Source organism: Quercus robur, chromosome 2, assembly GCF_932294415.1.
Source record: "Quercus robur chromosome 2, dhQueRobu3.1, whole genome shotgun sequence".
Classification (NCBI taxonomy): domain Eukaryota; kingdom Viridiplantae; phylum Streptophyta; class Magnoliopsida; order Fagales; family Fagaceae; genus Quercus; species Quercus robur.
Genome location: NC_065535.1, coordinates 27,365,357 through 27,376,126, shown reverse-complemented (window position 1 = coordinate 27,376,126; position 10,770 = coordinate 27,365,357). Strand labels below are relative to the sequence as shown.

At 36.3% G+C, this 10,770-nt stretch overlaps 1 protein-coding gene across 4 annotated transcripts; it reads right to left on the bottom strand.

The window, feature by feature from the left end:
- Positions 1-1,646: 1,646 nt before the first annotated feature.
- On the bottom strand, positions 1,647-10,385 carry LOC126713131 (thymidylate kinase-like). Of its 4 annotated transcripts, none has more exons than XM_050412786.1 (7): positions 10,223-10,383; positions 10,006-10,080; positions 9,459-9,821; positions 4,739-4,850; positions 4,599-4,658; positions 3,275-3,379; positions 1,647-2,013 (listed from the first exon to the last, which is right to left on the bottom strand). In XM_050412786.1, the coding sequence occupies exons 2-7, from the start codon at positions 10,041-10,043 to the stop codon at positions 1,897-1,899; spliced, it is 795 nt and encodes a 264-aa protein (XP_050268743.1). In that variant the 5' UTR covers positions 10,044-10,080; positions 10,223-10,383; the 3' UTR covers positions 1,647-1,896. The 4 variants fall into 4 exon arrangements, with proteins under 4 accessions (XP_050268743.1, XP_050268744.1, XP_050268745.1 ...); XM_050412787.1 differs by having other exon boundaries at positions 10,006-10,110; positions 10,223-10,368; XM_050412788.1 differs by lacking the exon at positions 10,006-10,080 and having other exon boundaries at positions 10,223-10,385.
- Positions 10,386-10,770: the final 385 nt, after the last annotated feature.

Genomic DNA, 10,770 nt, shown 5'->3' with positions numbered 1-10,770 from the left:
CTCGTGCAAATTACTATGAAAACCATGACCAACCACCACCTGGTGACCAAGGCCTAGCCTTTCAGCTCACTTTCTACAAATTTATTGTTTGGGCCTTTAGCATTCGAACCCAACACACCAACTTGGGGTCGTTACAAATTGAGTCCTTACATTTATGCTTCACTCTTTTCACAATTGTGAATGCTTCTACTATACCAAATTATCTTATAGAATGAACTATATCATTTGGTATCTAATAATATTGGCTTCATGTGTTATTTACGTGTAGTCATTCATTTTTCAATTCACTTGTATACAACCAGATAAAGGCTTTAACTACTTTCTTGATGCCATTATATTGTATTTAAATGGCATTATTATGGATATATATATATATATATATATATATAGGAAAGAACTTAAGTACAGTACTTTAGGTATTATTCTTTAGATTCTCCTTTTAAGATTCAGTCATATGTCTACTTAACTAAAAAATACACTACTATCTCATATGAAAAAATCCACATAACAGAATCTTAAGAATAAAACTTAAGGAATAACACTTAAATACTGTACTTAAATCTTACCCATATATACATACATACATACATATATATATATATATATATATATATATTTATTTATTTTTAAATGGCTTGAAAAAATTAACATTTAAAAATAATAATAATGTTGTGGCACTGACATTAATTGTCAATTTAGGTTATGTTTGGATTGGACGTTACTGAAAACTTTTGCGTTTGCATTTTTAAAGGACGTGGGACCTGGCTACAGTGGCAGCAAGAAAACGCACAAAACCTCCATGCTGAAACACAAAATGAAACTCCAATATGCACCGTTTCATTAAAACGTTTATGCGTGTAAACACAACTCCAATACACACCGTTTCAACAATGAAACTCCACTTTCACGGTAAAGTTCAAAACAAACAAGTAACCCAATTAGGTCTGAATTTTATTTATATAATAAAATAACAACAAAGTTAAAAAAAAAAAAAAAAAAAAAAAAAAAAAAAAAAAAAATGGTCGGTCACAAGTCAGCTGAGTCAGGTCGGGTTACAAAATTTTTAGGTTTGAGTCAGGTATTTTTTCCTCGTGTTCAAGTCCGGTCCAATTTTGCAATGTGTAGAGTGTAGACAGCAATAGTGAACTCTTGCTACGACAGGAAGAAGAAAAATTAAAGGCTTTGATACCACGCTGTCTCACGAAGCATATTTTGGGCATTCAAATTTAATTACCCTAACACATAAATATTATTTGTATATGTGGATGATTACAATGTTAAGCATATTTTGGGCATTCAAAGTTAATTACCCAAACACATAAATATTATTTATATATGTGGATGATTACAATGTTATTAATATTTTGCTCTTGACCCGATACAAACTCATAGCAAAATGATATTCTGAATACGTTAAGGTGAAATAGCCAAGATCATGGTTAATATTAAGAAACTAAGGTGAGCATCACATCACATGGTTCCAATCTAGATTTGTATAAACTTTATTTGAGAATCTAAATCCGTAAGTACCGAGCATCAGATTGACATATATCTCAATAGACATTATAATGGAGAATTTGACATGAACATTTAAACTCCAAATTATTTTTTTTTAACTAAGAACAATATTAGAAAGATTAAATTCCTTCAAGCCAACAGCTAATCTCATACTATTCATTGTTTGCAAAATAAAAAAATTTCACAATTTAATTCAACTATTAAATTCAGAGCCTCCTTTGTCATTAAAACAAGGGCTGAAAGTGATCGTAAAACACTACCAGAATTTTAAACCCATACAAAGGTGTTCAAAAATTCTTGGACAAGTTTGCAGAGATACAAATGCATAATCCCTTTCCATAGTGAAGGGAAATAAATAACAATAAGAGGCTGCAAGAGTTAACCTGACCAAAGATTGGAAAGGGGTTTGCCTTTCTGGCATGTCATGACACAATCCAATACAATTTCTTGCAGTTGTTTCTCAATATCTTCTATTGGTTGGCAGGCATCAATTATCTGTAATCAATCAAGAATACAAGTTCAAACATCCAAAGCAATCCATGCACCAAAATTAAACTTTACTAACACAAAGCTGAATAGACCACGGTCAGACACTATGGGCAGGTAGTATTGGCCGTCTAATGAGTCTGGTCTTTGAAAAAAGAAAAAGAAAAAGAAAAAGAAAAAGAAAAACTCCACCATAAAATACAAGAAACCAAAGAACGTAACTTCAAAACAGAATATTGTTCTTACTACCTAAACTTAGCTTCCTTTTTCCTTTTTACTATTTTTGTGTCCATCAATAAAGATAAACTACAAGAGTAAAATTGATGAGAATCAACAGACAACATAACTTCAGAAGGAATAAGCGCTATTAGAGCATTCCCATCATATTAGTCCAAAGTTTAGCAAAAATTTAACCATTAGCCCCACTATTCCTATTTTAGGTAATCACTTTTCAAATACACTCTGCAAGAGCCTCCAACTATCATCATCACATCAAAACCCATCACAAAAATACCCAAATTCCCATCAAGATCCTCTGGTGAATGAAGCCGCCACTACAGTGGCCATCTAGTACCAAATTCCTCCAAAAATACCCCCAAATTCATCCACAGCCATCACCTTGAGGATTTTAGAGCGGAGTTGAAACAAAGACAAAATTTGGGACTTTAGCGAGAGAGAAAGAGGGAATATGTGTTGGATGTGCATTGGGAAGAGAGAGAAGACAGATTTTATTTTTTTTTAATAAAAAAAAGGGATAAAAACAAATTAGGATGAATAAGCCACAGTGCTTGCTGGTTTTGTGTTGGCACTTTAGCTCAAAGTCATTTTGGTCCCTTGATGCAGGCCAAAATTTGGACGTGAAGTTAACCTATTGCTAATGAATTATTTTGCCTAGCCACTCATCATCTAAAAAAAAATATTTTAGCATTCTTTAAAAAATATATTAAAGGAAGGATAAAGATAATGCAAACTGAAATCAATCAACAACAAACTCTTGCTTAGCTGCGTTACCATCGTGTAGTAGAACTGGAATGTTTTATGGCTAAAAGTTTAATAGCTGAAATAGAATATATGAAGCTATACTGAAAAACATAAATAGCTGCTGAAGAATAGTTTTATCCTAAGTAGTGGCAGGCTCCTAGGTGCCTCCCACCAAATAGAATTACAACCAGAGTCAAATATGCATCTTCTCTGATTCAAAATATCACTACATGAAACACAATAATCACAATACATGCATACACATGAACCACATGAACCACAAAATTACCTTCCAAGAGGCATCATGGAGGACTTGATAGCATTTGGCAACTTTCTTCTGAAACTCGAGCTGCTCATATCTCTCACCTCCATATCCTCCTCTCTCTGCAGCTTTCTGAAGTATTTGAAAAGACATCTCAGTCCTAGAGGTATATAAGTCCATGTGTGGGTGTGTGTGTGCATGTGCACTTTAGAAGGATATGGTATATGCAATGTGTACATTGTGTGTGCGCACACATCAGGTTCATCCTCCACCAGTATTATACCCTAATGCAATTTCTATTATTTCATTCAAAGAACTAATATACTCTATAATTGCTAAGGCACACTAAGTGCTATCTTGATATAAACCTATGATTTATTAGTTACATTCACTCACCCTTGCCTACAACATCTTACAAATGCAAAATCAATCTTTAACAAATTATAAGTGGCTCACCAAGTGGCTCACCAAGTGCCACTAGTGGCACTGTCCAGTTCTCCCCATAGGGAGAACCTAGGTTCCATCCACTCACCCCACACCCCAAACAAAACTCTTGCTGTAAGAAAAAATTATCAGTGGCTCAATGGATGGTTACCCAATTTCACAGAACCATTAGAATCAGTTATTTTGGTTCATGAATTCCCAGCATAAAAGGATACATGATCCATCTTTTTTTATTCTTTCCCCTCCCACTTTCTTCATTACCTGTTTTCGTAAGGGTAAGGTGGTGTCAACAACCTAGAATCTGTCTGCATGTATGAAACAATTTATTGCAAAGGTCTAAAAAACAAGTTACATAAAATGTACATGCTGAAATCTTTCAACGCAAGGTAAACTGGGTCTCAGGAAGAACAGTTTTATGCCTCAAAAATGTTTGAAGAAAGCAAGCTTCCTATAGAACTCAAAGAAACACATACTGGACCATGGTTTGGGGGAAGATCCTAACATATGATAATCTCATAGCATGGATATACGCTAACAGGGTGGTACTGTATGTGTAGGTATAATGGGGAGATGGTGGATCACCCATTTTTATACTATACTGTTGCGTCTGACTTCTAGAGCTTTGCCTTTTGATCTTTTCGGATCCAATGGGTGTTATGGAGAAGGTCATTGATCTTTTGTTTGATTGGAGAAATTGGGTAGGTAAGCATTAGTTGGACATTTGGAATTTAGTCTCATTATGTTTGATGTGACCAATATGGCACAAATGAAATCAAACATGGAGTAGTCTGTTTGCAATGAAAGCTATCCTATCAAAAAAGAAACACATGCTGATAATATGACTGAAGTCTTTTGATCTTTACTTTCGTTAGTTATTATAATCAACATTATTTTAGTTTCAACTTACCTCTGGTTGTATGTCAAGGTAAAGTACCAGATCTGGAGATAGCAACCCAATCTCTGGTGCCTGCAAAAAGAAGACCTCTTTCCCAATAACAACATAAAAAACATATACTTCATTTAAGACTGTCTGAATCATGTCTTCACCTTACACCATTCAAGGTCAAGTCCTTTGGCAGAGGAGAAAGCAACCCCAGAGTACGAATAACGGTCGACAATGAGCGTTGTTCCAGTTTTTAATTTAGTTTCCATCAACGATCTGCGCATGCATTACAGGCAACTGAGTACAAGTCCAGCCACAGTCAAAAGAGTGCTCGTTCACATTGTCACTAAATGTTTGAACCAAGAAATAATGTTTAGGAAAAAAAAAAAAAAAAAAAAACCCAGGTGCTGTCACTTTTAAAAGGCACAACAAATTTCATCCCATCCACAATTGAATTTTTTTCAACTTGAAAGTAAAAACCAATCTTGTAAGAACACATAGTGGAATCAAAGAATTCCACCTATTACAATTTGAATAGCATAATATCAGTCTGTAAAGGGTCCTGGATATACGGGTTAATTGTCATGGTTCAAGAGCTTCTCTTACCAACAAGTGGATTCCCCCTGCATGCCCATACTGCATACAACAACCAAGCCACAAGAATCACCTAAGTCGCCATATGCAACTCAAAAAAAAATATCTTCCACAGGAGAGAGTTAAGGAACAAAGGGAGGGAATCACTAGAGGTGAGTCGCCAAGCCCTAAACCAGTCAAACAGAAGGCCACTGAAAGAGACCAATAACTAGTCATCTGAACTTTCCATGTCCTCAAACGTCCTCCTGTTTCGCTCCCTCCAAAGACACCACATCAAGCATAAAGGAACTAAGTTCCAAATGCCAGACACATGCTTTCCAAGCCAATTCCACCAACCAAATAGGGTATCCGCAACCGATCTTGGCAAGACCTAAGAAATCCCAAAAGATCTAAACACCAAACTCCACAACTGATAAGCCTTACCACAATGAAGTAACAAATGATCCACCGTCTCCCCATTACAACAGCACATGATACACCAATCAACAAAAACCATCCTTCTACCCCTCAAATTGTCTCCCGTAAGGATCCTATCCCATACAACAGTCCACACAAAGAAGGAAACACGCCGAGAAGCCTTAACCTTCCAAACACCTTTCCAAGGAAAAATAACGGGTAAGGGGCTCCTCAACTTATTGTAAAACGAACGGATATCAAAATCCCCATTCTTTGTCAACTTCCATCGCATATGATCTCTAGTCCATAATGCTTATGAGTTCTAACCATAAGGTATATGAATGAAATGGGATATGGACAATATGTCTCATAACCATTATATCCAAATTTAAATACCATGACCACATTGCACACAACCAATTGAACCACAAGATCGTGATTGTCTTACCACCTAAGCCAACATGTCCAAATTTAAGCAAAATTTCCCCACAGGCTCCATAGCTTAATTGGAACATATCTACAATATACACTCTGCATTAAGAGTAGCCATAAAAATGCACACAAATTTGTCGTTTCACATTCTGAAACATTTATGACCATAACCACCATATTATACAAGTGATAACAGAAAATATGCTCTAAAAACCACCATAAACAGTCCAACCACAACCCAATAGCCTACCCATGACAAATCCAGATTGTGGAAGCAAGACATAAAGCTAAAAGATTCTGTACTATACACTTCCCTTGTATGTCTCATTTAAACTGATGAAACCATAAAATTTTGCTTGAAATCACAACAATTTCAAAATCTCTCACTGCTAAATCATGCACAGAATTGGGGGTGCAATGTTTAGTACCCTATTAATCCTATTAAAAAGTAACAAGAATCTGACTTTGAAGATCTGTAAAGATTAACAAAAAAAAAATTTTGGCCGTAAAAAAGATACGATATCGATATGAAATTTAAGAAAATGGCAATTGTAAGATTGAGAATTTTTGTGTGTATTGCATTCATCTCAATGGAGTTACAAATATACATTACAAGGTAGTATATAAGGTGTTCAAGGGTATTGCAACAAGATACTACCGAGCCCATGATGGCACCATAGCCGCCGACAAAGGAGACACCTAACTCCCAAGAGAGTTTATTGGACTAAGTGCCTAAAATTGCCTGACTTTGATTTTCGGCATACCTTTGCCAGAATGAACAGATGGGATTCCCCTCCACAAATTGCCCAAAAGCTGTACGAAGCCGCAACGGGTTCCCCTACTTTGACAAAGACTAAGCATGCTAGCCAAAAATCTGGGATGGGGTTTAGGGCGCCAGTCCTTTACAGATTCGATGCAGTATGGTATTAATCAAGGAATGACATAAGGATTGTGGCTTGGAGTGATTACAAAAACGATGGATAAGTGCACCAGGGAATCATTAGTGGAGGCGAGCCTTTCTAGCGGCCTATGCCGCTATAGGTTTCCCATGCTCTGAACAACTTATGGATGGATGATCTTTCTGCCGTTTAACACGTGCCCCTCCCAGCCTGGTGACATTTGTCACAATGGGACTTGAGGAGTGGATTCTTCCCCTGAGACCATCCGTGACTATAAATAAGGGCAAAGATTCCCTTTTTGAGGTAGGGATGGAAGGAGGGAGACAAGGACAAGGAAGAGAAGGACACATTAAAATACTTGCTTCCTAGAAGTGATATACTCATGTCTCATAGTCACACTGGATTCTAGGCTTAATGATCATTGCCTTATGCTCATCCCATGTCTCTTATCATCTAAATTTAGGCTATCCGCCTTGTCTCCCCTCTGTTTCACGCTCATTATTCTTCCCTCACCGTGCATGAGTTGGGCATACTACTCCCCAATGACGGTTACAAACATGGAGTGATCAACTCGACTATGCTAAAGCCAAATTGGAGGATAAAGGAGTTGAACTGATAAAACCAACCAAACACGAAGGGCCTGTTTGAGGCCATTGGATTCCTTCAAAGCTAACAAACATGGTGAGAGAAATGGAGATCAACAAGCCCAAAGGTTAAGTTAGGCAAAATGTTTCCTAAAGAAATCCATGGAAAAAGGTATTATTGACTCTGTGGCAGGACACACAACTAAAAAGGTGTGCATTATAGCAATCTATGATTTGTGTGCCACATACATAGTCTTGACTCAATTGTCCCTCACGGTCAACTAGATGACGGCATGGCTTCCCAAGGGCACACTACTCAAGTAAGCAAAAAGCAGGTGCAACAGGGTTAAGAGGAAGCAGGGAGATTGTTAAGGCCTAATTTTGAATGCACAAAATAAGTGGCGGACATGAAGCGTATAGGTACTAAGGTCAGGGTCAATGACAATGGGACCATGAGTCCTCTAGGCAAGGCTACTGGGTAACACAGTAGCATTGTAGGCTGATACAGCAATGGTGTGGTGAGAATGCGGGGCAGCACAGCAAGGTTACCATGAGTACTCAACTCAAAAGTATGAAAATAACTAAAACAAAAAAAACAGGGTGGAAGTTGGGTTAGGTCATAAGACCCTCTAATACCAGGTAAGATCAAGAATTTTGTGTGTATTGTATTAATCTCAATGGAGTTATGAATATACGTTACAAGGTAGAATATAAGGCATACACATTAAATGAGGAACAAATATAAGCGCCAATGGAAGCCTAAATATATGTAACAATGCATCAATCAATGGGCTGCCAAACAGAGAACATAAAATTACAACAAATCTCAAGTATCCAAGCACCAAGATTTGGAAGAAAAAATAATAAGAAGAAATATGCTGACATGCCAGGGATTCATAAACAATTAATAAGCTCGAGGACTCAAAAATTCGAATTACCTATATATGAAAATGATTCTCACAAGCCAATGAAGTAATACAGTATAACCGTTGAAATCCAATCATAAAAAGATCTCAAAAGAGACTGTTTAATAACATGCAGAGATGTTCAACACCTTAAAAATGCTACTATTCCTCCCCGGCCAAATTGTCCGTGATACATACAAATGAACAGAATTCTAGATTTTTGAACTCTAATGGTGATCAAATCTTGCTTGCCAACAACCAAGCATCTGAATTATCAAGTCTTCTACATAACCCAAGATATGCAAAATAATGAAAATACAAATGGCCAAAGATATTGCCACTAAACAATAAAATACAAGATGCTTAACTGACTCCCCACTAATCTTGCACATAGATACCAATCAATAATATGTTTAATTTTCTGAAATTATCCACAGTAAAAATTTAAAATAGTGCTGCTGTCCAACTGAAAAAAGCAACCTTTCGAGGCACCTTAGCACCTCATATGCTCCTCGAAGGGAATTGTGCACCTATTGCCCCCTCAAAGATGCTCCTTTAATATGGAATACACCATCCTATACATCATCAGAGCCTCTAGAAATAGAGAACTGTGAGATCCATAACAGTTTATGAACATTCAACTTGTCCTTACAAACTTATTGGCTGCCCTCTGATGTTCTAAACTAGAGCAACTCTTTTACTTGGAAACAAAAGAACAGGAGCAGCAAACTTTTGGTTTTGATATGCAGATTGGTAACAAATTTAATAAAAATTATCAGAACTTTAATGAAATTTAGCTATGTCATTGTCATATGATACTTTAACAATTTGGTTTAGATATGAAGATTAGTTATAAATAGATTGGAATCAGGAAAAAGTAAATTTGAGAAACAAAGCAGAACATTGTTCCTGGACAGGTTTGCCCATCACCATAGTCTTCATGAACCTTAAGGTTCATAAAGATTGGTAAGCACTGAAGGTACTATCAGAACAAACAAGGCATTCCAGCTTATATACATAATTACCACAAACCAGATCACAGCAAGCTGAAAAAAAAAAAATAACATAACAAACCTCTTCTCCCAACGGTTTGCACTAAATAGGAGATGGATAGTGTGATCATCCAATTGTGATTTGTTGGAGAGGTACATAGATATCATTTGCCCAACATTCGTACTTCTGTCGGGAAACCGCCATAATTCAGCTGAATGCCCCAAACCCTCCAAGTATGTGAGTAGTTTACTAGACTGTGAAGTCTTCCCACTACGATCCAAGCCTTCTAGAACAATCAAGGCACCTCTTTTTGTCTCACTGTTGCTACCACTTAAGACAGATTCATGGGTCTTTGCCGCCATTCGAATCTGCCTAATACTACACTTGCTAGGAAATTTCAGTTCAAATTTCGACAACTTTCCAAACGCTAGAGCTCCAAAATTCCTAGAGAGAAAAAAAAAATTGAAATAAATTCGAACAATAACTAAAGAAATCAAATTTTAATTTTTTTTTCCTTATGGGGTGTTACATAATTGAGAAAACAAAAAACCCCCCACAATAACCAAGTAGCTAACTGGGGTTTTTCCGTTGTAAAAAAAAAAAAAAAAAAAAACTTATTTTTACGTACAAAGCCTTGTAGGGAGAGAGTGAGAAAGTGGGGGGCATGGCATGGGTGATGTGATGTCCCTCCTAACTCCTAAGCCTGGGAATGACAGTTAACAACAGCAAATAACTATAAAAGCACAGAAAGGAATAGGAATGGATACAGAAGATGGTTAGCATCGATTAGCAGATGTGGCATACTATATTCATTTGTATATATTCAAAATAAAACTTTACTTTACCGTGAACTTTTGGGATGGATATCAAGGTGTCGCCGGTGAGGAGGGATTAGATTAGAGTTTTTGTTTTTTTAAAACTGCTTTCTGGGTAAACACTAAACAGGGCTGCCGCTGCACTGAACTGACCAGTACCTGTGTAACTCTTCTTTAATTCTTTTTTTAGAATCTTCTTTAATTCAAAATATGGGTAAATACATATTTTTTACCGTGTGTCAAATTGATCCTATGTTTCAACTTTTTCAATTGTGTTAAAACTAGTTTTGTGCCCGGAATGATTAAAAATATATGTAAATGAAAATTTTAGTTATATATAAATTCCATAGAAAATATTTTACTAATATCATACAAATTGTCTTAATAATTAGTGAGTGACCCCAACTATCTGAGGTAATTTGCAGGCTAGTACAGTGAGGAGAAAGAATATAATAAGTTAACATGCATTTGAAAGAATTTTGCAAACTAGCATCTCGAGTTTTTAAAACTCGAGATCGATGACAAAATCGATTCTTTGAAACTCAACTTCTACTATCGACGTGTAGTCACATGGAACT

Excerpts from the sequence above, each read along its gene's own strand:
- LOC126713131 (XM_050412786.1), bottom strand. The coding sequence starts at position 10,043 with ATGCCCCCCACTTTCTCACTCTCTCCCTACAAGGCTTT. Across the intron at positions 4,659-4,738 it reads TTGACCTTGAATGGTGTAAG|GCACCAGAGATTGGGTTGCT; the intron begins GTGAAGACATGA and ends TTCTTTTTGCAG. Across the intron at positions 2,014-3,274 it reads TCCATGATGCCTCTTGGAAG|ATAATTGATGCCTGCCAACC; the intron begins GTAATTTTGTGG and ends GATTGATTACAG.